Genomic DNA, 27,472 nt, shown 5'->3' with positions numbered 1-27,472 from the left:
GCTGGCGCCCAGGTGAGTGTGGTGCAGGGAGTTCCAGGACCAGACGTTAGACGTGATTGTCCAAATGGCAGGACATAATGTCACCCTGCAGCCTGAAGAGAAGAATGACAGCATCACTTACAAGACTACCAGGTGCAGCTGGGTTACTGGGGGACTGAAGGCAGGGTGGGCTTAGGTGGCAGTGGGTAAGGCCTGGCAGAGTGCGGGAGGAGGGTCTTGGGTGGAGCGGTGGCTTTAGAGTGCTGGCTTGTCCTAGTTGGCCTGAGATTTTGCCAGTTTTAGCACAGAGAGTCCCTTGTCCTGGGAACCACCTCAGTCCTGGGCAGTGGGGTCGTAGTTCTCCCTGTTAGGTGGAGGGAGGTATTTTAGCGAAGGGGCAGGGACCCCTGGTGCAGGGGAAAGCAGAGGGCTGTGCCCTGTTAGACCCGGCTTCAGATTGCGGGTCTGACACTTACTGCTCCTCTGTCTTGGGTGAGCTCCTTCACTTCCCTGAGCCTCACTCGTTATCTCAAATGTTGTTTTGAGGCGTAGGTGAGATAATGCAGTTTCCAGCACCAGCATCATCCAAAGCAGCCTGACCGAAGCAGGAGTATTGTGTGTGGAAGGAGGGTAGAAAGTTCCAGATCCTCAATCCTTTTCAAGGGGCAGAGGAAGCAGGCAGGAGGATAATGATAATAGCAGTGCCAGCAAAGATGTGCAGGGGCTGGTTCCTCTTGTTCTGAATTGTGGCTGAGGCCTGAGGCCGCCGGCAAACAGTATTAGCTGGGTCACAGAACTAGTAAATGCGGACTGCAGCTTCAACCCGGGTCCGACAGGCTCCATAGCCCTCCTCCTCCAGCCCTCACTCAGCACTGGGGTGGGATAGGATGGTGGGATGATAAGGGATAGGATGCGGGGGTGCCGTGATGTGTAGTGGGGACACAAAGCTGAATGAGACCCTTGGGTTGTCAGCTCCCTGAGGGCAGGGCTTTCTGCGGCTTTGTTCATTGCTATAGCCCATGCAGCAGTAACGTTTCTGACACACAGTAGGTACTCAGTTGTTAAATGAACAACCTAGCCTCTGCCCTTGAGGAGTTAACTTGGATTCATTTACTCATCTAACACCTGCTGAGCACTACTGTGTGTGCCAGCCCCTGTCCTGAGGACCTGGGATGCAGCGATGCCTAAGACCATCCTTATGCACAAGTCTAGAATATAGAGACTTGGCACACATGTGGTCAGGGCCGGGAGCGGTGGAGGGACAAGGGCTGCAGAGGCCCAGGGGAGGGAGTGTCCACCCAAGGCGTGGTCCCACATCTAAGACTCTTGGTGTCGTCCCTAGGGTGACTGAGGCTGGGGCCGGCCTGGGGCTCTGGGTGAGTTCTGGCTGATGGTTGCTGTTCAGGCTGACTGAATGCCCTCAACCTTGTCTTGCTGTGTCTCTTGTCAACTGCAGGGTGGACACTTGCTATGTGGCCCTTCCCAGGGAGGGGTTCCGGTCCCCTCCACTGCCCCTCCTTGTCCCTCTTCTCTCCTCACATACGGGCTGGCCCAGCCCCTTGGCTGTGAGGCCTGGCTCCTCTGAGGACCTGCCCTCTCTGCCCTTGCAGCTTCTAAGTCTAACAGGAAGCAGTGTTTTCTCTCAAGTTAGTCAGGCTTGGAGGAGTGTCCTCAGTGAGGTGGTACTGCTGGGGCTGCCAAGCCCAGGGGCCTTTTGGTAAATGCCACTTTCCTTTCCCTGCCCCACTAGGCCCAGGGAGTCAGCTGTCTCCACTGAGTCTTGGGCCTGGAGGCCTGGGAAAGTGGTTCTCTCAGGCCCTTCACAGCTGCCCCACACCCTGCAGTGACCTCCTCTGCTCCTGCCCCACCACACACGCCAGTTGTGTCCAGTCTCCCTTCTGCCTGAATCTCACTTGGAGAAGTCCTACCTCACTTGGAGAAATTCCTCAGGCCCAGCCTGGACCTTACTTGCTTCTGACACTCTTCTGAGTGTCCCTGGTGGTCTTTCCACACTGCCATGCCAGGGCTCTGTGGTACTTGTCTCTCTTCAGCCCATACTTCTTGAGGGCGGGTGCTGGACTGGGGCTTTGAAGCTCCAGAAGATGCTTGTTGACTGTGTGGGTGTACGTTTAACTTGTCTGTGTGGAGCTGGCTTCCTGAGAGAGCCATTTCCAAGCCTTCTGGGCTGGCCTGATAACATCCCCCTGCCCCTTAGAGTCACTTCCTGCCCTGCTGAGCTCTGGGGACGGGCCAAACCAACTCCAAGCCAATGACTTTCAAGTTACTTTTCTTTTCTTAGGCTAGGTTTCTGTAGGGGAATTTGTGTATGTGTGTGTGTGTGTGTGTGTGTGAGAGAGAGAGAGAGAGAGAGAGAGAGAGAGACTAATTTACTCGTCTGTTCTGCCAACGCAGTGGAAGCATTGTCTTCTGTTCCCACATTTTCCTCTCCCATCCTGTCCTTTCAGCTTCTGCATTGTGTGTGGACATGGGGAGGAGGCTTTGGCATGAAGCCTGGACTCCGACTACCAGGATTTTCCCAGAATATCATTTCTGCCAACTTCTTTAGAGCTCCTTAGTCTTTAACTTTTGCCATCTTTGCCTTTCATTCAAGAGTTCCAAATATCCAGGCCTCCTGAACTGGGCCACAGTTTAAACAGAGTGGAAGGGGCAGTTATGGGGCCCTGAGGTTGAAATGGGAATGTCTGCATCTGCGTCAACAGTCGAGCCCCAACTACGTGCCAGGCACCCTGGGTGGGGGAGGAGCTGAGTCTCCAGAGATGAAGGTGCTTGGTTGGGCCCTGCCCATGAAGGAGGGACATAATTACTGATGGTTCATTCCAGAAGTATGTGTGGAATACCGCCTGTGTGCTGGGCCCTGGAGATAGAGCGTGGATGTGAGAGTGGCAGGGCAGAGGTTAGAGCTAGGGTAAGAAATTACGAGGATTTTGACTCTCACTTTGGGTGGGAGGGGCCATTGGAGGGTTTTGAGGGGAGGGGTGACATGATATGACTTACACTTTAGAACAGGTATGGGGACAACTAATCTATATTTTCTGGTCGAGGTGTGTGCCCTTGTCTTCTCCATCCTGCTGCTTGGTGATGCCCCTACCCTGGTTAGTCCCAGCTCTCTGCCCGCCCGTGTGCTGCTGGACGAAACCCTCAGCCGTGCTGACCACTCTACAGCCAATGACCTAAAGGCACGGCCTCTTTCCAGTATGTTTGTGTTCCCACTTTCGAAAACGTCTGTTTCACATGTTCCTTTTTCTTCTTAGACCTTTATATCCTCTGAATGCCGTCCTCCAACTCCTAACTCGTGACGTTGTCTCAAACTTTATGGAAGAAATAGAAACAGTTAGGAAACCTTCTCATTTCCTGCCACCAAGTCTACACGCTTTGGTCCTGTCACTCTATCTCAGGCTCCGGTTCCTTTCAAAGGCCGGCAGCCCTTCGGCTCATGCCTTCTCAGGACTTGCCTACCGCAGTCATCTCTTTGCTCTCCCAGATTGGTTCTCTGTCTGCCCCTCTCCTGGGTCATTCCCATTAGGATACACAGATGCCCTAGACTTTCCTGTTACGTATAACCTTCCTTAACCCCACACTGAGGTCTAATTACTGTCCCACTTCCGTGTCCCTTTCAGGAAAGCCTCTTCAAAGAATCGTCATCTTCTTAGCCCAGGGCTTGTATCCTCTGAACGCCCCTGGGACTTCTCATGTCAAGGTCACCCTTTGATGTTGCCTACATGTTTCCAGATCTAACGGTTATATTTGTGCTCTTCTCTTCCTTCATATTCCAGCTTCTTTTAACCCACTTCACCACTCCTTCTTTCCAGAAACTTCCTAATCTTGGTTTCTGTAACAGACACGGTCCTGGTTTCTCTTCCCTGGTCCTTCCCATTCAGTCTCCTCCAGCTTTGATCTGGACCTCCATCCGCTGACTTGATTTCTCGGGTATCAGATGTCACTGAGCTTGGTCAAAACAGAACTCTTGGTTTTATTCCTCCTCACCTCAGTAAATGGCAAAATGGTACCACTGTTTGCTCCCTGTGCAATGTGAAACGTGGGGTTTATCTGTCATCCTCTCCTTTCCTTATCCCTCAGGCATTAGTTTCCTGTTGCTGCTATAACGCATTCAAACAATGTAAACTTGTTCTTTTACAGTTGTGGAGGTCAGAACTTAAAATAGGTCTCACTGGGCCACGATCAAGTGACAACAGGGCTGGCTCCTTCTGCAGGCTCTAGGAGGACGTCTGCGTCCTTGTCTTCAGCTTCTCCAGGCTGCCTGCATTCCCTGGCTCGGCCCCTCCTCCGTCTTTGAAGCCAGCAGTTCAGCTTCCTCCAGTCTCTCTCCCTGTGACTATGACCCCTGCCCACAGCTCCTCCTCTGACTCTGACCCGTCTACTTCCCTCTTCTAAGGACCCAGTGGGCCCACCCAAATAATCCAGGCTATTCCTCCCATCTCGAGAGCCTTAATTTAATCACATCTGCACAGTCCCTTGCCATGTAAGGTGACGTATTCACAGGTTCCAGTGATTAGGACATGGATATTTGGGAGGAGGACTTTATTCTGTCTCCCACACTTCCAGTCCCATCCATTCGGAAGTCTTGTTTATTTTACCTCCAGACTGTGTCCTCACTCAGTCTGTCTCACCCTTTCTGCACTGTTTCTCACCTCTCACCCCCATGTCCGAGTCGCTGTCGCCTCTCACCGACTCTTGCAGTAGCCTTCTGACCACTTCTGCCATTGCCTCCACCCACTCCAACCCTGAGTTCATTCTCCACACAGCAGACAGAGGGAGCTTCTCAAAACCTAGATCAGATCATTTCCTCCCTCTGCTTACACTGCCCCCTCCACAAAGACCTCCGCTTGCACTTGGAATGAATGCCATGCTCTGCCCTTACCCGCCTCTCTGACTACCCAACCCTGGTCCATTTGCCTGCTCCAGCCCCACTGGCCTCCTTGCTGTTCCTAGAACATACCAGCTGTGTTCCCACCATAGGGCCCTCGGGAGAATGCTCTTCCCTCGGATCTCTGCACGGCTGACTCTGTCTGGTCAGTGAAGTCTCAAATGCACTCTCCATGGACATCCTTTCCGTGATCTGATCTCCCAGTCTCAAGTAGTCCCCTAGTCACTTGCTAGCATGCCACCTGTTTTAGTTCTCTGCACATCTCTTAGTACTGTCTGGCCTTTTTCTGGTTTGTTTCCCTGTCTGGAAGTATAAGCTCCATGAGGGCAGAGACCTCCTCTGTCTCGTTCCCTGCTCTAAGTCCCTGGTGCTGGCAGGTGCTGCATAAATGCTGGCGGATGAGTGAACGTGCAGAGCGCTGTGACAAACGTGGTTAGCTCGGCCGAGGGGCTGGGCAGGCTTCTCCAAGGTGACCCTGAGATGTGTCTCACACGATGCCTGGGGTTTTGGCAGGAGAAGGGAGGGAGGTACAGCATGTCCAGGTACCCTGAGTTGAGACAGATTGCCACGGCCTGGGAAGGATGCTGAGGGCCTGGCATGTGTGTGCCTGAGAGGCTGGTGGCCCAGGGAGAGTGGGAGCTGGGCTCCCGGTGGTAACTGCAGACTTAAAAATCCTTCCCTTGGTTCTGAGATGGTCTAGGTCACGTGGACTCCTCTGCGGGCCACCAAACCAGCTGCTCTAGATTTAGATCACGCTGTGACACACGCCATCCGTTTTCTCTGTAAATTAACCAGTTAGTGTTTTGTGTAGGTGATGAATGTACATGGTAATAAAAATCAAACAGTACAAAAGGGAGTATAGAGAAAAGTAACTGCCTTCCTCTGTGGTCTCTGTGTCCTCTTGCTCCCTTCCACAGAAGCTGCCGCTCTTAGGACTTTCCCGGGGGTCCTTTCAGAAATACCGGGTATATCTGCTACCTTTATAAGAAAGTATGTTGTTGGTTTGGGTTTTTTACCCGCAACAGTGACATATTGCACACCAAGTTTTATATCTCTCTATCTTTGTGATTGTTATCTATTGCTGTGTAACAAACCATCCCAAAACTTAGTGCTTTAAAACAACCACCTTTTATTTTTTTTCATGGTTCTGGGCTTGCCAGGGCTCGCATGTGCATCTGCGGCCAGCGTAGGTCAGCACAGTGACGTTGCTGCCCTTGGCCGGGTCTCTTACGTGGCTCAGCCGTGGCTGAGACAACTCAGCTCTGTTCCATGTGGCCTTTCAGCCTCCTTATCCCAGGCTAGTCTGAGCACGTTCTCATGGTGGTCACAGAGAAGTGAGAGGGAAGCAGAAGTGAATAAGCCCTTTCCCAAGCTTCTGTGTGTGTCAAATTTGCTACTGTCCCATCGGTCACGTGGCCAAGCCCAGGGTCAGTGCAGAAGGCCACAGAGCATGTGGATTCAGGGAGGCATGAAGCCCCGGGGCCATTTGTGCAGTCAGCCTACCACAGAGCTGTATTTAGGCGTGTTCCCTTTGTTTAATGGACATGCTGTGTGCCGTCGCATGGGGTACTCCATAAGCCACTTAGCAGGTCCCCTGTCGAGGATCCTACAGGTTGTTTTCTATCCTTTGCTTTACCAGTAGGGCTGTGTGTAGTGAACATCCCTATCTGTATATCTTTGTGCTCAAGAGTGCATGCGTCTATGGGATAAGCTGCCAGAACAGGAATTTCTGGGTCAGATGGTACAGGTACATGAATCGTTTTAGAGATATTGCTAAGTTGCCCTCTATAGACACTCATCCCGTTTATGCTCCTACCAGCACTATCCTCCAGTGTCTGTTTCCCTCTCAACACTCTGGTGGGTCGGGGAAGTACTGCAGATGTCAAGGTGCCCATGACTGACAAGAAGCCGAATGAACGAGGGGATGAAATTCACGGAGGTCGTCCTGGGACTTAGAAATGGAGAGCCTGGCTGTCTTTGCTGGGTAACAGAGGAGACACTGAAGAACCGGTTCCTGCTTGAATAGGGGTTTGTTTTTTTCTCTTGGATTGGAGCTGCAGCAGGAATGGTTTGAATAGACCTAAATGCTTCTCTATTGACATATAAACCACGTGTTTGAGATTTTTTGTATTGATATCAAGTACACCCTGGAACAGAGTAGAAACTCTAAGTTTTTTCTTTACCAGGTAATCAAACCTTTGTGTGTTCTGCTTATCCAGCAAAGACGAAGGCAGTGAGGAAGGGGCATTCACCTCAAGTGGCAAAGGCCACAGCCCCCCCTTCCCTGGGGGATCAGGGAGCCCAAGGCCGCCTGGCGCTGAGCTCTGCTAGCCGCGAGGCTTACAGGATTGTCTGCTTGGAGATGAACCGAGGGACCAGGGTCCCTGCTGGGGGCTAGTTCCCTGCGCTCTGCTCCATGAGGGTCCTCAGGAGTGGCCTCTGTTCGGCTTCAGGCCTTATCTCTGTATAAGTTGCTGGTGAGCTGGTTTCTGCAGCTTCACTTCAACCCCTAAAAATACCCGTGGGAAGGGTGAAACCAGCCCTGGGCACCCCGAGTCCCTCCTCACTCCAGTCCCCGGAATCCCAGCAGATGGAGCCAGAAAGGGACTTAGAAACTGCCTGTGGGGCCTTGCAGCGGACACTTGAGTGGCTTGGCCAGGGTCACACAGCTGGTTGTGAGGGAAGTGGGAACCCTTCTCTCGATGCCCGTGTGCACATGGTTTGTGCCCGGCGTGCCGGGGTGACAGCGTAGGGAGACGGCCTGGGTTGATGGCCCAGCTCCAGGATGGACTGGCTCTGTGACCTTTGGCCTGTTGCTTCGCCGCTAGTGCCTGGTTCCCTGTCTGTAAGATGGAGATGGAGAGAATAGTGGTATTGACATCCCAGTGTTGTTTGGAGGACTAACAGGATGATATAAACTTCTTAGCACACTCCATGGTATTTAGTGAGAACTCAGTGTGGCTTGGCTGGTAGTGAACGTTGTACCACATGTGCATCTTCCTACAAGACTGCCAGCCTCTTGAGCAACGGGGGGTGTGTCTCAGGGCTTTCCGGCCCCACGAGATCCAACAGAACCATTCTGGGAAATAGTAAGTCCAAAATGAATGCAAATAACAGTAATAGTAATTAACATTTATTCAGTACCCTCTTTGTACTATATGCGTTACATATATTATCTCACAGTAGCCAGGTGAGGAAACTAAAGCTTAGAGAGGTTAAGTAACTTGCCCAGTGCCACACAGCTGGTAAGGAAAGGAGCTTGGATTCAAGCCCAGGGCTGCCTGAGGCCAGAGTTCTTTCCTCCACATTGGACTGCTGTACTGGGCTTTTCCATTCTGGAAAGTACATGCCTGGCCCTACCTTGCAGTCCTGCGGCTCCACCTGCAGCTGTGGAATGCCGGGTTGTGCTCTGCTCTGTGCCTGGTGAGTGTGAGAAGGCAAGTAGGGTAGGGGGAGACCTCGATTTCAGTCTCTCATGAGGCAGAATTCTGATGTACGGGTCCCCGTTCTCTGTTACACCTGGAAGCTCGTGGAGTCCGTGGGGTCCCTTCCCACTTCTCACGGATCACTTTCTTCATGTCCAGTGTCTTGAAAACTGTTTTTTCACATATTCTGTCTTGTTGTTGTGGTTATTTCATAGAGGAGGGTAAATCTGTTCCATCTTGGCTGGAAGGGAAAGTCTATATTTAACATTTTGATCCTCTTTTGTTTTATAGTTAATTCTTTAATCCAGCTGGAATTAATTTTCTTGGGTGCCCTGAGGTGCCTTTTTTCCCTTGTGCCTCATTGTCCTAGCATGTAGCTGGACACACCATTGGGCAATAGCAGGTGGTTGGGGGCCGTTTTGTTGCTGGTGGATTCTGATCGGGAGCCTGTGAGGTCCTTGACAAGCGCAGCCAGAGTCTGGGGCGCGTTGGTCCGGCGCCGCACCCCCTCTGTCGTTAGGACTGAGGCCTGCAGCCTCTGGATCATTTTCTGGCCTGAGCTGTCGACGGGTTTAAGATCTCTGCCCTCCTGGTGGGGAGAAGGAGGGTCGGGGAAGTCACCTTTTTAAAGAAGAACAAAGAAAACCTAATTTTCTTGGGAGATTAGTTGGAGCCTAAAAATTTTAAAAATTTAAAAAATGATTTTGTCGCCGTTATGCTAAATTTTCAAATTAGATTGTAAGCTCTTTGCTGAGAGCGTACAGCTCCTTCCAGAACTGAGGAGCTGATCCTTGCCTACCTAGCAGGAAACTCCCCCAACTGATCCCCTTGTCCTCTCCCTGTCCTTCATGGTTCAGCGCCAACAGACTGCTGGGAGTTCCCCAAACAACGAGGCTGTGTCATGCCTTGGCATATTCTGTCCCTTCTGCCTGGATGTCTTTCCCCATGTCTTCCACCTTGCAGACATACACCCGTCGTATTCTGGGTGAAGGCTTTGTCCCCTTCTCCTCCACCCATCTGGGCCTGTACACATCGCTATTAGAGCTGCATTGTGTTGAATGCTCCTGAAGGACTAGAACCTTCATGAGGGAAGGACCATGTCTCCTAATTCTGAGGAGAGCCTCTTTGTCTCAGGGGAGCCTTTCCCACGGCACTCCCGGGTCTTCCCGATAGAGCTGGGCTCTCTCCACAGGTTGGCTGCAAGATTCTGGTATATTTCCTGGTGTCAGGAGATCAATGAACTAAAAGGGCATGGATTCGGAGCCGGCCCGGTGGCGCAGCGGTTAAGTTCGCACGTTCCGCTTCTCGGCGGCCCGGGGTTCGCTGGTTCAGATCCTGGGTGCGGACATGGCACTGCTTGGCAGCCATGCTGTGGTAGGCGTCCCACGTATAGACTAGGGGAAGATGGGCACGGATGTTAGCTCAGAGCCAGGCTTCCTCGGCGAAGGGAGGAGGACTGGCAGTAGTTAGCTGAGGGCTAATCTTCCTCCAAAAAAAAAAAAATAAAACAAAAAAAATAAAATAAAAGGGCATGGATCCCACAGAGCACCAGAGGACTGGTTTTCACACAGCTCTTTAACCATGCGGCCCTTTGGTTAGATAAACGTTTCTACGAGCCTCCATGTAAAACCAGTGAAACAGGAGAGGCGAGGGGCCTGAGGGTTCTGCCTAAGCCCTCGGTTGCATTCTGCGGGATTCTGTTTAGGAACGAGAGGACCTGGGGTGAGAGTTGGTGAGGAGCTCTCGGACAGTGGCTCTCAACTTCAAGCCTGTGTCGTGTTTGGGAGATCTAGTTAGGATACTAGTTTGGCCACTGTCACAAAGGTCAGAATAACAGTGACTTAAGCAACAACAAGGTAAAGTTAATGTTTCTCTCTCATGTAATAATTGATCATAAACAGCCCAGGGCTCGGTGGCAGCTCCTGGGTGTCGGGGATCAAGGCTCCTTATGTTGTGCTGCTCTGCCATTCTAGTAGGTGGCTTCCATCTCGTGATCTAGACAGATGTGCCATTTTCCATCAGCACAGCCACATTCCAGCTAGTGGGGTAGGGTGAAGAGGACCTGGAGGGCAAGCCCCTTCCCTCCAAGGGCACAGTCCAGAAGCTGCATACAACACTTCTGCTGACATCCCGTTGGCCATAGCGTAGTCACATGGCAGCGTCTAGCTCCCAGGGAGCCTGGGAAATGTAGTCTTTTGCTTGACTGCTATGTGCACTGATAAAGCTTGGGGATTCTAATGTAAAGGAAGAAGAGGTGAATGAATATCTGGGGACAACTGGCAGATTCTGCCACAGGCAGGGCCAGGCCTAACCCTGGAGGATGCAGTCCAAGTGCCTCGGCCTGTTGTCCAATTAATGCACCATTTATTGAGGACTGACTGTGTGCCAGATGTTGTCCTCAGGCCTGGGACGTAAAAATAAGTAGCACACAGATGCTTCCTTCAAGCCTCTCCTTACAGTCCAGAAGTGGCAGACAGTTATAGAAACACCTAGGTTGGGGTGCTCAAGGTTCCGGGGGCAGCTGGAGGTGGCTTGGGATGGGGTACATGTCGGGAGAGATCAGCGGTAGGTGTTTACCAGTAATGCTGAATGGTGTCCTCAGCATTCCAGAGTATTCCAAAGGCTTGGAGGAGTGGACTGGGCTGGCACATGCATGCAGAGAACTTGGCCAGGACCTGTTTTCCATGCCAAGGGATTTGGACATCATCCTGTGGTGGTGGGGCTGAGTACGGAGGCAGGGGGAGGAGGAACCATTAAGCCCCCACTTTCTGCTCCCAGCTGAGTCTCTTGCTTGACTTCTTACACACCCACACCCCACTCTCCAGCCACTCGGTTTAATGTACTTTCCTTGCCTTTGTGCTTTTCTTATGCTGTTCCCTCCTCCTGGTTTGCTCTTCCCTGTATTGTTTACTAGTCCAGATCCTCCTCATCCTTTAAGGCCCAGTTGAGAGGTGTGGTCACTCCAGGCCACAGCGTTTCCCCCTGAGAACTCGTTAACTCTACTCCACAGTCTTGCTATGGTCGTGGTATTGTCCCCATCTTATAAATGGGGACTTGATGCTTCAAGAGGGTAAGTAACGTGCCCCCCTCCCACAGCTGGAAAGAAGTAGCAGAGGCCCTGATCTGTGGTCCTTTCTTATGGTGGGGGTTCTGCTCAGGGCAGCCATTTCCAGAGCAAAGTCAGAGGAACCCGCAGCGTGGAGGCCAGCGGGGGGCGGGGAATAATGTGGAATAATGCAGAATAGCGCGGAATAATGGGGAGAGAGGAATCCTCAGTTCAGGCGTACAGAGGGGCTTTCTTAGAAGCCCAAAGTGCTGAGGTTAAATCCTAGGGCCAAAGTCACAGTGAGAAACTGGGATGTAAATCTAGGACCCTGAACCTCATTTTATTTTTTGGAAATTTAAAACGTACAGAAAATAAACTCAGTGTATACTGATCATCTCACTACTCAGAAGTAACCGCTATTAATGTCCCAACATATACACTTCCAATTTTGGAAGAAGAGTTCCAGTTTTTTCTAAAAGTAATATAAAATGATTCTGCTCAATAAAAATGATTCAAATGACAAAGATGAGAGTTAAAAACTTATCCCAAATCTCATCTTTCAGAAATTCCTGTCATTTACTCTTAAGTGGTACTCATTCTAGACATCTTTCTAGGAACGTGGACAGATACCAAGATCAACTGACCTACTTTTATCAACACTGATCATACTCCTGTCCAGTTTGATAGCCACCAGCCTCGTGTGGCTCTCTACCACTTGAAATGTGGCAGGTTCCAATTGAGACGTGCTACAAGTATAAAGCACATGCTCAATCTGGAAAACTTAATATGAACAAAGAATGTAAAATATCTCAATAATTTAAAAATATCGATTACTTGTTAAACTGATAATATTTTGGATATATTGAGTTAAATAAAATATATTATTAAAATTAATTTCACTTGTTACTTTTTTCTTTTTTAATAAAGCTCCTAGAATTATAAAAATAACATATGTCGTTTGTATGTATTTCTATTGGACAGTAGTACTCTATTTAAAAAATAAAGCGTTAATAAATATTAATGGGAAAAAAGAAACCAAAGGGAATCTAAAGGAATTGTTGAGCTCCAAATAAACACTTCACCACATGCTGTCATTTCCTAACAGTTCAAAAAGTTTAAAAAAGATTAGAATCATGCTTTTTTCTTTAAACATATATTACAGTGTTTTGAAAGATGAGGCGTGGCCCTCTGAGGCTCCTCCCAGTTTTTGGTATGTTGTTGCTTTTCATTGTGTTGGTTTCTAGAGGTCGGTCGTACCCTGTTCCCTGACTGTAATTCTGTGGGCATGTGGTATTCCGTGTGTCAACGCTCTGATACTCACAGTCAGCCTTTTACCTACACGTCCTTCATTGCTGGGTCCTGCAGTTCTTTATTGGCTGGATTTCACTCGGAGGAAGGACTCCTGCTTCAGGGAGGATGCTGCTCGTGGCTTTCGTACCTGACGTACCTGGCTGGTGTTTCAGCTGTGTCCAGTCCACTTGGGTTATACTTTGTGACCCTCTGTCCTCTGCAGACATTGAGTCATTGTCTTCTGGTGTAGGAGGCTGTGGTGGTCCTGCCTGATGTTCTCATCTTTTTCTTCTTGGACAACTGAAGAATTCTTGTGTTCAGTAACTTAACTGAGCCCTGTTTTAATGCTGCTTGGCTCCTCCAACGACCCTGTTCTCTTCTCTAAAAGATTATTTTAGGCTTCCCAGTGCACGGATAGAGGCACTGCTGGGAACTATGGGTTCGGAAGCTTTGGCTCACTGGCCAGAGGACTTGGAAAGGCTCTCGTTATAGCTCTCTGCCTTCAGGGGACCTACTACCCACAATCTCAGTGGGTCCTCCATGATTATTTTTTAAGTTAATTTTAGATTGCACAAATAATAGGCAAATCTGTTCTCATTTTCTGTATCATTCTGGGACCAGAATGTTAAATGGTAAATGATAAAGCTAAAGTCCATTTTGGCCTCTAACCCCAGCTGAGGTCCTCCTCTCCTGCACCCCAGCGGTAACTGCAATCATGGATTTGAGGTGTATCCTTCCAGACCTTTTGTTTTGTTTTGTTTTTTGAGGAAGATTGGCCCTGAGCTAACATCCGTGCCCATCTTTCTCTATTTTTTATGTGTAGGATGCCTGCCACAGCATGGCCTGATAAGCGGTGCGTAGGTCTGCACTCAGAATCCGAACTGGAACTGCTCTTATATTTTAATACAGTTATGTTCTGTCCCATCACAGAAAAAATAGACTGTGCTCAGGCTGGTGTATGAATTGTTCTAGGTTTATTCAGAATGTCTAGATGTGTGGATTCCAAAGAGCTGCTCCTGGAGTGAGCTTTTCATTCTCTTTAATGAGCCAACGCAGACATTGACAAAGTTATAACTGTAAGTAGTGTACTCTTCGGAATAAAACCTTCATAAACATCCCCAGGTACTAGTATCTGTATAGTTTTGACTTTTAGGCAGAAACAGATTATATGCATTCAGGTCATTTTGACACAAACTGGTTTTAAGAATCCGATAGTACAAGACATTCTGTCAGCTCATATCCATGTATAAGGCCATGGAACACAAAAAAGCTAGGAGATTTCACTGAATCACTCTTGGAAAATATATAGTATTGGGGTTTTTGTATGTGTTTCGTAAAGATCATACTGAGCAAAACATAAGACAACTTTGTGTTTTTTCTACTGAATTTGAGCTCTCTCCATGTTAATATGTATCCATCTTTCCGGAGTCAGTAAATGTGTGACAAAGGAACGACTGGATGCTTGAGCTTCCAGCTGTTTGAGTACATACTACTGGAATGTTCTTTACTAATGAACTGAATCACTGTAAGATGGTGCCTACTGGGACTCCATCTAAGGTTATGAAGTTCCCGAAGGGCCTTGCTGGGGGCCTGGAGCAGGAGGTGGTCCTGATTCTTGGGGGTTTCCCAGCACACAGGCCCATCCTGGATCCCATTTAGCTTCTCCCTTTGTTCTGTGTAGATGACATGGCAGAACTCCTCCTCGGGGAGTCGAAGCTGGAGCAGTACCTGAAGGAGCACCCCCTGCGCCAGGGGGCCAGTCCCCGAGGCCCCAGGCCCCAGCTGACTGAGGTCCGCAAGCATCTGACTGCCGCCCTGGACCGAGGGAACCTCAAGGTACTGTGGGTCTCTGGGATGGCGGGGGGACAGTGCAGAGAGGCTGGCTCCATCTCCTCGGGGTGTGCAGTTGGGAAGGATGCCAGCAATGAACCGGGCAATGTTGGGGGCACAGCTGCACACTGCCATGGCTTGTCTTCCCAGCTCCCTGTGTGACTGTGTGTCAACCCCTAGGCTGGCTGTGGGTCCAATAAAGTCTCTCTAGTGAGAGTCTTTAATGACACATTATCCTGAAAAGTGGCACTGATCTTCCCCAGGTGCTTGACATAAAGCTGTTGTATGAGGCCCAGAGCTCAACCTGACACCTTGTCCCACTACGGAAAAGAGAGAAGTTAATCAGGAGTGTCACTTACTGCACAATTTCCTGCCTAAAATATGTGGCTCGTGAATGTCCCAGGCCGCTCTGGCCCAGAGCTGTGTGAGGTGTCATGCTGGTGACAGCAGGCCTGGTAGCTTGCTGTGGGAGGGAACCAGGATGGCCCTTCCCTGAGCAAGGACCCTAGTCAGGCCCCAGGAGACCTTCAGCGCTGCCCTCTGTTCTTCCACTGTGTTTTCTAGTCTCTCTTTATACTCAGCTTTCCCTCTCCTCTCACGTGGCTTTCCTTTCCTGCTTCTTTTGAATCCTCTTTCATCTCCTCGCCTTCGCTGCCCCTCCTCACCCCGTTAGCTCACTTGCTCACTCTTGCTCTGACTGCTTTCCTGAAGTCACCCTCGCTCAGCCCCGCTTCCATCAGCTTCTTTAGGGTCCTTTATTTTTTTTTTTAGAATGTATTTTCTATCGAGGATGGGCAGTCTTCAATGAACTTTTGAAGCTCTGAATTTTTCCTCCTCCTTTCCCTCCCTTCCTCCTTCCCTCTTTCCTTCTTTCAATTGTGGAAAAATGTACATAAGAAACAATTTACCATTTGGCCTTTTTTGTGTGTGTGTGAGGAAGATTGGCCCTGAGCTACATCTGTTACCAGTCTTTCTCTTTTGCTTGGGGAAGATTGTCGCTGAGCTAACATCTGTGCTAGTCTTCTGCTTATGTGGAATGCTGCCACAGCGTGGCTTGAGCAGGGGTGCTAGGTCCGTGCCTTGGATCCAAACCTGCAAATCCTAGGCTGCCGAAGCAGAGCACACAAACTTAACCACTATGCCACCGGGCCGGCCCCTGGCCGTTTTTCAGAGTACAAGTTCAGTGGCATTAAGTATACTGACATTGCTGTGCAGCCGTCACCACCATCCATCTCCAGAACAGTTTTCATCTTGCAAATCTGAAACTCTGTGCCCATTAAACACTAACTCCCCACCTCCCCTCCTCCCAGCCCCAGGAACGCCCATTCTACTTTCTGTCTCTAGGATTTTTACTCCTCTAGGGACCTCATATAAATGAGATCACACAGGATTTATCTTTTTGTGACTGGCTTATTTCATCAGTATAATGTCCTTGAGGCTCATCTATGTTGTGGCATGTGTCAGATTTCCCCTCGTTTTTAAGGCTGAATAATATTCCGCTGTATGTATGTCTGCCACATGTTGTTTATTCTTTCATCTGTCAGTGGACACTTAGATTGCTTTTACCTTTTGCCTATTGTGAAAAATGCTGCTATGAATGTGGGTGTACAAGTATCTCTCTGAGATCTTGCTTTCAGTTCTTTTGGGTATATCCTCGGAAGTGGAATTGCTGGATCATATGGTACTTCTGTGTTTAATATTTTGAGGAGCCACTGTACTATTTTCCATAGCAGCTGCACCGTTTAACATTCTCACTAACAGTGCACAGGGTTCCAATTTCTCCACATCCTTGCTAGCATTTTTATTTTATTTTCTGGGTTTTTTTTTTTTTTTTTTGTAGTAGCCATCCTAATAGTTTTGAGGTGGTATTTCCTCATAGTTCTGATTTGCATTTCCCTAATGATTAGTTGAGCGTCTTTTCCTGTGCTTGTTGGCCATTTGCATATCTTCTTTGGAGAAGTGTCTACTCAAGTTCTCTGCCCATTTTTTAATCAGGTTGGTTTTGTTGTTGTGGTTGAGTTGTATCTCTGACCTTTTAACCTTGATGATTTCTCTTTCGTTTTCCTGTCTTCTGGTCTCAGAGTCCTCTGGGGCCACTTCTTTGGACTTTGCTCTCCTGCTTGTGTGCATTTCCCCCAGAGAAGCCATGTTTTCCTCGGCATTGCTTTTCGTATCTGTACTGGAAACTCGTGCCTATTCCCAAATTGCTGTGTGACCCCAAGGAGGTCACTTCCCTCTCTGGGGCTTCGTTTCTTAGGTTTGAATGGGGTGGGCTGTTGGAGGGTAAGCTTGGACCCGCCCAGCTCCTACATATTCCAAGCCTGTGAGCTTTCATTCTGAGGTGTCCTTCCTCTTTGTCGTCTGCTGCAGTTGAGGGCTTGGGCAACACTTGAATGCGTTAGTGTTCGTGCTTGTCTGTTATATAGCCACAGGCTTCTGGAAACCCTGACAGAGAGCCTCCTTTCAAAATGGCCTTTGTGTCTGTCTGTCTCCACTGGACACAGCCCCCAGCGGCCCCTCAGAGGCTGGTTCGAGAGCATCACTTTAACATAGGCAGTCCACATTCTGAAGGACGCCGGGCTGCATCTGGGGCTTTAAAAACCAAGTGTTTTCTCTTTCCTTGTTTGGTTTCTTGCAAAGGGCCCTACCACACTTTCCTCCAAAGTTAGGGAACAGTTGTCTCTGTGACACTAGTGGGTCTTGATCCGTGGGAAAGGGTGGAGGGATGGTGGGCACATGGGGCCACAGCTCACAGCAACAGCCAGTCAGACTCAAGTGTCCCGCCAGGACAGGTGAGGGTGTGACTGTTAGGGGAGAGAGGTCAAGGGTCACTGTTCCAGGCCTCACGTCTGGCTAGTTCCTTTCCCACTTCCGACCCCTCTAACTTCATTTTGAAAAAAACGAATCTTTTATTTTACCAGGAGCTGGTAGTTTTTGCTCTGCATCCTCTATAACCCCGTGCAGTTGTAGGAACATTGAATTTCAAGTTAGAATTCCTAAGTTTGCATCCTAGTTCTGGATTTATAAGCTGTGTGATTTGGGGAAGTTATTCAACCCCTCTGAGCTTCACATTTTTCATCTGTAATTGAACGTAGCCCAGGGCCATTTTGAGGCTCAGATGTGGGAGTTCTTTCACAACCACATGGTGCCAGATACACTGTCATTTATTGCTCCTTTATTGCTTCTCCCTAGAGAATTTTTGCCCTGTTGCCACTTTTTACCTTCTTTCACCTTATAAAGAATGTTCCAAAGTCACCCAGCTTTCGCATGGGCGTGTTGCCCCAGTACACTGGCTGCCGTGAAAATCCTTCTCTTCTTGACCTGAAGTCAGTGTGTCTCTGGGCTGGGAGCTTGCTAAAGCCCTGAGCAGACCAATATTGTGCAAACACAAGTGGATGAGGCTGGAAGGACCAGAGCAGGGGAGCAGTGTGGTGTGGCAGAAAGAGCCCGGACTAGGAGTCAGCAGACCTGCTTCTGAGTCACGTCAAGAAGACCGCTTATTGTGAGCAAGGCGGCGCGGGCACCATGCTGGAGCTGTTCTCCTCCTGTCCGCAGCCCAGTGGCCGTGGCCAAGCTGTTTCCTCCCGTGCACGAGCCGCAGATGGGGCTTGCCCAGCAAGGCTCTCCCAGTGCGTCCAGACTCTGCCTCTACACTTGTCATTTTCTTCAGGCTCCTGCATATTTTCCATCTGGCCCTTCACTTTTCTTTTTCTTTTTAATTTTTAAAATTCTTTGAACTTTCTTTTCTTGTAATAAAATATACGTAAGATTTACCATTATAACCATTTTTTTAAATGTCATTAAGTGCATTCACACTGTGGTGTAACCATCGGCACCATCCATCTCCAGAACCAAATACTAACCCCCCGCTCTCCACCCTTCAGTAGCCCATGGTTCTCAGTGCTGGAGGCCTGGGGGACGGAGGGAAGACGCAGCAGAATGTCCTAGGAAGACTTTTCAAAATCTCCGAGTCCCCACCCTGGTGGAGAACCCCTGTGGTGGGTGCTTTTTCTCATGGCTCTTTTTTCTTAAGTCTGCTTTGATTTCTGTTTGCAAATATAATCCTTGTTTCTTATGTTGGTGCCTCTCCCTTTGGCCACTCTTAAAACCTTGTTGTTCCTGCAGTCTTCTTTGCCCATTCTCTCATCCTCCCTAGTGCTGCCTGTCGCCTCTGCTCCCTTTCAGGAAATGTCTGGAAGCTGCCCAAGTCGACTGAAATAGCTGCTTCGCCAGGCTCTGGCTGGTTACCTGTGTGTTGCCCACCCCGTCACAGCTATGGATTACAGAACAGTGCAGCTTCCTGGCGTGCTTCCATAAGCTGAAAAGTCTAGCCTTGTATAGCTTGGGTTCCGCGGAGAAGGCCTGGAGAGAGTGATGTCTGCTTCCTTATATAGATGGCTGGGTCGCCTCTTCTTCCCCGCTGATGAGAGGGGGTGGGGGAACAGCAGAGGATGAGGCTGGCGGGTGTGGACTGCAGAAGCCAGCTTCTCCTGCCTGGAGAGGAAGGAGAGCCCATCCGAGGACTGTTAGAGCTTGCAGCCTCTGGAGAGGGGACCAGGGGTCAGTCACCTTAACAAGCCAAAATGGCTCAGTGAGCAAAGGTCACCCCTGGAGAGAAGGCAAGTCTTGATTTTGCACCAATTTAGAAAGCCTCTCTTCTTGGGTTGTTGGGTTACAGGCTTGTGGTCCGCCTCCATGCAGGATGTCCTTCTTTGAGGCAGGTGCTTATATGTTTTGTCCATAAAGCATTCCTTTCGTTCTTGGCCCAGCCTGGCCCAGCCCAGCTCAGGGGCCTGAAGGGAGGAACCTCAGAGTTTTCCTTTGTTTTGTTTTGCAACAGCTTTATTGAAATATAATTCACATACCATATAGTTCGCCCATTTAAAGTGTACAATTCAGTGGGTTTTAGTATATTCACAGAGTTGTGCAACCGTTACCTCAATTTTAAAACATTTTTCCTCACCCCCAAAATAAACCTGCAACCATTAGCAGCCTCCTGCCATTCCCCCGGCCTCCCAGCCGTGGGCAAACACTAGCCTACTTTCGGCCTCTGTAGATTTGACTGTTCTGGCTGTTTCATAGAATGGAGGAAGTATACAATATGTGGTGACTGAGCTTTCCACCCAGCACAGTGTTTTTGAGGTTTACCCATGGTGTGGCATGGGTCGGCACTTCATTCCTTGTTATGGCTGAGTAATATTACGTTGTGGTTGGACCACATTTTGCTTACCCACTCCTCAGCTGATGGGCGGACGCGTGGGTTGTTTCCACTTTGGGGCTGTTGTGAATGGTCCTGCTGTGAACATTTGTGCGCATGTTTTTGTGTGCAGAGCCGGGGGGCTTTGCAGCCGTGGATGGCTGGGCCCCGAGGGAGCATCACACATAGTATTGGAGGAAAATGATTTTTTCTCTCCTTTTCCTTCTAGTCAGAATTCCTACAAGAATCCAATCTGATCATGGCCAAGTTGAATTACGTGGAAGGAGATTACAAAGAAGCCCTCAACATTTACGCCCGGGTGGGCCTCGATGACTTGCCGCTCACCGCCGTCCCTCCATACAGGCTGCGGATGATCGCAGAGGCCTACGCCACCAAAGGTGAGCCTGCGCCTGCTCGCCCGTGGGGCCTCCCCCAGCTCATGCTCTCTGGAGCCAGCAGAGCACCCTGCAGCCTGCAGTTACCCCTGTGCCCTCGGCTGGGGCCACGCTCTGGCAGCTCCCAGCAAGGGTGCTGGAGTCAGCCCCACTGCAGGCGTTGGATAATTTTAAGCCCCGAAACACGGTGTTTCCTCAGAGCCTCAGTTCTTCAATTGTCACTGAAGGAAATGAAGGAAAAACATTTGAACAAAGTTTCCTGATAATTAATATGCAACTTAAGTGAGGACTTTCCTTGGTAATTAAGATGCTGTGCAGCATATAAGGGGTTCTTGCCATGTGATAATTGTCCACATGGCTGAACACATTTTTATTCATTAATGCCACCTCTGGGTTAATTAAGGCTAAGGATTGCTATATACGGCAGTCACTGTAACAGTCAGTCACCCAGTGTTTAACTGTGTGCCTAGGAGTTCAGGGGTGGAAGGAAGGGTTGACATCCCCCCGATGGCCGTGAAGAAGTTTGTAATTTAATGTGAGAGAATGCAGTCCCATGGAAAGAAAAATGACAGAGAGGCAGGACATGCACAGATGTGACCTTTCCAGGTTGCTATGTCCTCATCTGTAAAATGGGTGTAATCACATCCACTTCATAGAGTTGTGAGGATTAAGTCACATAACGCATGTAAGGTATTTGATGCAGTACCTGGCACGTACTGAATGATAGTTTAAAATCTCAGCTCCAAACAAGGCAGTAAATGGTAAAGGCCAGGCCCGGGTAACAACTTTTCAGAGGCAGGAGAGGTCACTGCAGGCCTGCAGAGCCAGGAAGGCTTCCTGGAGAAGGAGAGACACTTTGACTTGGACTTTAATGGCCACAGTAATAAGGGGACCATCTGAAGCAGCTCCTCTCCTTCCTGCCAGCTACCGTGCAAACCATGTGTTGTGACTGCCTGTGGCTGGCACAGAGGCCAGGGCAGCTTAGGGGTTGACCCTCCAGAACAGCAGTGAACTGGCCCCTTGGGTGCTGCCAGCTGTCTGACTTAGTTGTCCTGTGCAATGTTGAACAAACACAGAGCCTGAGGCACACTTAAAAGCTTTGTGATGGGGTGACAGATTCACCTAGTTCCCTGGGCAACCTCGAGGACTGCCAGATTCATCTCATTAATCTTCTGAACGTCCCTGTGGGCTGGGAAAAGATGCTGTCTCTCTCGACAGGGCATTCTGGCAATTTAATGGGCACAGTCCTTTGAGGCTGTCTCAGGGGGTCCTGACAGCGCCTTGCCTGTGTTTGCCTCTGTCTGAGCCATGGGGTGTGCTGGGGTCTGTGCCACACAACTGGCCTCTTCTCTCTCTGGTGCTCACTCAGCCACCTCACGTGCCTTAGGCTTAAGGGAGATACGTGTGTATGTGTGTCACTTTGGGCCAGGAACAATATTCTGCAATGAGAGCAAAGCTTCACCTGGCACTTTCCAGTCACCTGATTGAGCTGGGGCCTGGTGGGGGTTGTAGCCAGGAGTTGGTTGGCTAGTTGGGGGCCGGTGATGGCTCTAGGGCCTGCTTAGCACCAAGAGCTCGGGTCTTAGTATTGGCTCTGAGACAGCCTGGTGATAGCAGGCTGTCTGCAGGGGCCACTGCCAGCTTAGTCTCATGGCTACCATGAAAGGAGGCAGGGGGCATAGGAGACTCAGTTTCTAGGTCTGGCCTTGGGTGATGTGTGGGTAGCAGTGGGCCCCCAGCCATGGGGCTGAGGCACCTGGCTCTTGGGAGACCTGGCCCTGGCTAGTTTCTAACTGCTATAGGCACACGCAGAGTCACACATGTGCACGGAGAGGGAAGGGTCACTTTTGCCTACAGGAAGTGGCCTGCGGCCCAGGAGGACCCAGTCCCCGGGAGCCCGGGTTGGCCAGGAGAGAGGCAGCACGTAGTGATGCCTGTGAGCAGCAGCACTGGACCATCGGCTCGGGTCCATCCCACCTCCGTCACGTGTGGCTGTACTGGCTGTGAGACCTTGTGCAAGTTCTCAACGCCTTTGTTCCTCACTTTCCCTGTCTGTCGAGCTCTCACTGAGTCGTCATGAGGATTACAGGGGATAGCATAGGTAAAATGCTTAAAATAGTGCCTGGCACGTATTGAGCATGATGTAAATATTAGCTTGAAGGATAAGTATTTGGTGGGGAACCACTAGAAGTGACTTCTAATAACAGAGAGAAATTGCCCTCTAATTCATGGAGATGCCCAGGGATAGGCCAGTGTTCTGAGGAGGTCTGGAGGCCCTTGGTCCTAGCATCATGGACGAGTGTTCTTGGTTTTCCTTTCTTCATCAGGGTCCTTGAGGATTTTCGGGGGAAGATTGCTGACAAGGATTCGATGACTATTGTGAACTGCTGGCCTGCAGGCCCCCGAGTCAGGGTTTGTTTAGTTGGCTCAGGGTTTCCAACACTTTTGAATTAGTTGCTCACATTTTCCAATTAGAACCATCCAGTTAAAACCCTGGCTTTCTGGCTTCTTTGGAAAGAAGCGAAGAGCTGTGCCCTCTTTCCCCCAGGGCGAGACCAGGTTGGAGCTGATCACAGCTGCCTCTTGGGTGGGCAGGCATCCGCCCATGCCCTCCCCTGTGCCACCTGCAGCCCGCTGTCGGCAGGTCACCCAGACTTTTCCACGGTGACCTGAGGCCTGACTTGACCAGGGCTTTCAGCCACAACCTGGAAACGTCATTGAACTTACACATCTGCTCTTCCAGCCAAGGCCAGGAGCTCTTTCCCCGGCCAGGTACTGATATCCTTGGCCTGTTGGGTATCGAAGTCAACATCATTGAGTTACTGAGAGGCTCCTGTGGGCTTTCCTGTGCCGTGTTAGGGCTTTCCTGTCTCTTTAATCCTCCCAACCCCTGGTTTACAGACAAAGGAAAGGAGACTGGACGAGGTTCCGAGGAATGACATCAGTGGCTCCTATGTGCCAGGCGCTGTGCCCTTCATTTGGGGATCTCAGTCAGTCTTCACAGCTACCCTGTGATGTAAGCACTATTATTCTTTCCATTTTACAGATGAGAAAACTGAGGCACAGAGGGGTTAGATAACCTGCCCAGGGTCCTACAGCTAGGAAGTGGGAGAGCCAGGACTTGACCTCAGAGACTAGTTCCAGAGCCCAAGCTCTCTTTCTGAGTGGCAGAACGGGGACCCAATCCGAAGAGCCTTCAACTCCAGAACCCATAATCTTAATCTTTCTGCCCTGTTGGCATGTGGATGGGAGCTGGCTTGGTCCAGGTAAGCTTTCCTCGGGTAGAAAACATTCAGGTCACTAGAGAACACTCTAGATTTGTACCTACATCCCTCTTCTCAGCCCCACCTCCCTCGTTCCTCCACTTTAACTCCTTGCCCAGGTTTCTTCCTGTAAGCTCTGTCCCTTAAGCCCATATGTCCTATCTTCTCTGAAGCCCTCTGGGACTCACCCGCTCAGAGTCAGTCGTATTTGATACTGTCATGGCAGTGGATTAGAATTGCATGAAACTCATATTTGAATTAGTTGGACTACTATCGGACACCCTGCTGGTCTGTGAGTTCCTCTAAAGGAAGAACTCTTTGTTTGTTTGTTTGCCATCCTCAGAACTTAGCACAGTGTCTGGCACATACGTGGTACTCAATTATTGAATGAAATTTATAAAAATTCCCTTGCTTGGATTTCTACTGAGATGCCCGTTATGTAATTCAGGTGATTCTGGGTGCTTTTGCTCCTAGTCTGTCATGGTCAGATGTGTTTTCTCTGCCTATAGGTAACATACTGAGCATATTTCGATGATTCAGAGTCATTCCCTGCCAATATTGGGGAATATCTGTAAGAGCGTGCTGACATCACACCATAACAGAGCCTGACATGGATCTCCTTCCCGAAGATGGGACATGTCAGTTCGTTTCCATTATCAGGGCGCTCCTGAGTACATCTCAACTCCCCAGGCCCCTCCACACCTCCTTCCTCTTATCTCTTAAACCCAGGTAGAGAAGCAGAGAATGGGAATAGAAGAAATGGAGAAATTCTTTAGCTTCTGGTGGTATTGGGTTAATCAAATGATTAGAGATCTTTGCTCTGAGATACAGATTGAGATCTCAAATGAAATCTCCAGGACACCGAGTGGCCCAGATGTTCTTTTCCCAAATGAGGAGGTTTGGGAATAGTGGACACGTGGCCACTGTCTATTTTGGGACTTAGATCTACTGGACATGGGGTAACTTTCTGCATCTAGGACAGTGGGAGCTGGAAGTGCCTTGCTTTCCTAGAGATGCCCTTTATAAATAGCCTTGATATGTACCCTTTTGTAGTAAAGGGACCAAAAATGCATTGGCTCCAATATGAGGGAAGTCCCGTAACGGTCCTATAATAGTCCAACTGATCAAGGCTGGTGAGGCATCCATGTTTTCTGAGCTTACTGTTCCTTCTCCATCTGCTAGGGCACGGTCTTCATCTGTGCAACTGAAGCTGGGTTGCTGGCATGTTGCAGCTCATGGACAGGGGAAAAGAGAGATGTCTAGGGTGAACAGAAGTAACACACATCAGTTCTGCTGACAGTCCATTGGTGAGAAGTTACTAGAGGACCACAACCGCCAGGCACTTGAGAAGAAGAAGAGATTGAGGGCCATGTAAGCCTCTGATTAGACATGTCCATTGAGTTTGGTCTCTGACCCAGTTGGAACCTGTTGGAAGGTGCGGGGAGAAAGAAGTAGTCTGCACTCAGGTGAATGAAAGAATGAAAGAGGATGTATAAGACCTGAGGCTTGGGATTGGTGCCCCAAAGGAGGGAAATTGTCAACCTGGAAACAGCAGGATGGTATTAAACTTCCTTTCCAGACTGCATAGTGCCCAAGCAGAGAAGGATTGACTCCAAAGAGTAAATGGGACCTTCACAACCATCTCTTACACAGTCTTATTTCCCATTGGGGGAGACTCTACCAGAGATGGTAAGGGGCTTGCCCGATGACACACAATAAACTGGAGGCAGGGCCGGGATGAGGACTGGTTCTTGATAGGAAACTTTCCCTCCAAGCTGCATGACCTCTGCACCCGGGTGGAGAAGTTGGAGAAGGTGGCACGATGTTGGGGAACCTCCTCCGTCTTCTCTATTCCTCCTTCACTCCTGGCTTTGAAATTGCTCCTCTGATGCATTGGTTAAGACATGAGATTTTGGAGCCAGACTGCCCAGGTTTGATCTCTAGCTTTGTCACTTATTAGCAATAGGATCTTGGACAAGTTAACTTCACCTCACTGGGGCTCCAGTGTCTCCCTTGGGTTTGACCCCAAATGGACAGACCTCTTCAGAAGCCCCAGGGAACATCCAATGATGGAGAGAGTGGAGAGTTGCCTTAGTGGACTGCTTTGTCTGGCAGAGGGTTTGGCTCTCAGGATGAGGGACCTGGGGCCAGTACATTTAGAAGGAAATCTTTAGGGGGAGGTCAAGCACAGATTTGAAGCCTGGAGTGCTGCGTAGGGAGGAGAAGTTGTTGATGGTGTTGGAGGATGGGGAGGACCCAGTGCTTGAGGCAGGTGGAGAGTTTATCCTAATGGGATTGCTTGAAGGTGGGGCCCAAGACATGCTTCCTTGTGCACTTCTCCAGTCCTGCCCACGGCTGACCCAGAAGGTTAGAGGTCCTTAGAGTTGGGCTCACATTAATGGTTTTACCACAAAAGGCCATTCACATTGGGATGGATCAGGTAATTCAAGTAGTGTTCCTTTAAGAGGCAAGAATTATTCACACAGCTCTCAGACAACTCTGTCTTCATAAGGAACGTGTCAAATACATTGGCTGAGAAGAGGGGAGACAGCAGAGGAGGAGAGACCATCTCTTGATGGACCTTAGGGAGGAGGGCTTGCCTCTTCTGACTGGACTCTTCTTCTGATCCCTAAAGGCCTCCCCGTCTAGAGTCTGCAGAGCTCATGGACCTCTCCCGCTTCTCAGAGCGCAGGCATGATGAAGACTAGCAGTGGGGAGGCGCTAACTGAATTATATGATGACCTCCCTTTGGACAGTGTTACATCCTTGTTTGCCTTCCTCGTGTGAAACCGGCCCGAGAGCTCTCTTTGGACTGCCGTGTGTTACGAGCATCCTGTCTCAGGGTGCAGCGTCAGAGAAGGAGCGGAGGCACCTGCTGTCTACAGAGGGCAATGCGAAGGGGCAAGGGAGCTCTCAGGGGGACTTTTCAGAAGGGCTGCCTGTTCCTCCCAAGTTTATGAGCACTAATCTTTAAATATAGAACCCATCTCCAAAAAGGTTTGGATCTCAGCCTTCCTCTCCCCAGCTTGGAACCTCAGCTTAGGCCATAAGACTTAAAACATTCATTGGGAAGAGGCCCCTGGGAATTGCTCACTATCTTCCATGGGCCGCCTACTGGAGCAAAATTTCGATGCATCAGCCCAAGGGACCCCGTCGCCTGATGAGGGGATTTTATCAGGTGTTGCTCAGGGGCATCTCCACCACACACTGCTCAGTCCTGGGCAGCTAGGTGGCATCGAAAAATGCTTGAAACAAATTGAGTTGGAAATTCTTCAGATAGTGGGAGGTTTCAACTTGAGTATTGTCATGTCCCCCAAAGGCTGTCACATATGAAGACCACAGAGGAATCATGTACCTTTAAGCAGGGGGTTGCCCCATGAAATATAAAAGAAAGGAGAAGAAGGTGTATCTGCTGTATCTCCTTAGGGGCTAATTCTAACAGCACCGTATGTCAAGGTGAGGCCAGACTCCTGACAGTGACTTCAGGAATGGGTTTCCTGAAAGCTGGTGTACTTTTCTGCTTCAAAGCTCATTGCTCCATCTTGGAACGTTGTCTCCCAGGAGCAGCCCCAGTTTCCCCCAGGAAAGTGGAGACATGTTCACTGGGGGCTCCAAGGTTATCACTGTTGGGGGCTCCATCCTTACGGACGTTAGTTTGCTGGTCACACGGGAACATGGGTTTGGTGGGTTGGTTCTGGGCTGGCCAAGCTCCGCCGGTGCCAGAGGCGTCTGGTAGGTAGGCAGTGCTGGTCCATTCTCAGACCTAGGGTCCCGCCCTCTCCAGGCCGTGGGTGGAAGAATTCTGGGCCAGCTGGTGCCTTTGCTCAGCCGACAGCTTCAGGCCCAGGCATGGCGACCAGGGCTTGTCTTTTGAGCCAGCTCACATAGACGGGTAGAAGCTCCAGGGGCATGGTAGAGGCAAGATCTGCGGTCACTTGTGAGCTCAGTGGGAGAGAGTGCCATGAGAGCGATGCAAAGGCTGCTGGGGACATAGGAGTGGGGAGGGCGTGGAGTGGTGGCAGGGTGTCCATGTCATCTGCTCTGCCTAGCCCCAGCCAGCTGCTTGGCAGATGTGGTGAACGAATGTGTTTTGTTCACAGAGAAGATGGAGGTAGATGTGCAAATCAAAGTCAGCAACTCC

General features: G+C 49.8%; 1 protein-coding gene across 11 annotated transcripts in view; it reads left to right on the top strand.

Moving 5' to 3' along the window:
- TTC7B (tetratricopeptide repeat domain 7B) overlaps nt 1-27,472 on the top strand; it is a 246,416-nt gene that overhangs the window by 9,047 nt on the left and 209,897 nt on the right. For 9 of the 11 annotated variants that reach the window (XM_044774202.2, XM_070514194.1, XM_070514196.1 and 6 more), the window contains exons 2-3: nt 14,328-14,482; nt 19,903-20,071. In XM_044774202.2, the coding sequence (XP_044630137.1) occupies nt 14,328-14,482; nt 19,903-20,071 (324 nt within the window). Of the gene's footprint in view, nt 1-14,327; nt 14,483-19,902; nt 20,072-27,472 lie in introns of those variants that run through there. The other 2 variants (XM_070514195.1, XM_044774208.2) reach the window with 2 other exon arrangements.

Source organism: Equus asinus, chromosome 7 (assembly GCF_041296235.1).
Source record: "Equus asinus isolate D_3611 breed Donkey chromosome 7, EquAss-T2T_v2, whole genome shotgun sequence".
Taxonomy (NCBI): domain Eukaryota; kingdom Metazoa; phylum Chordata; class Mammalia; order Perissodactyla; family Equidae; genus Equus; species Equus asinus.
This window is presented reverse-complemented; position numbering and strand designations above follow the sequence as displayed.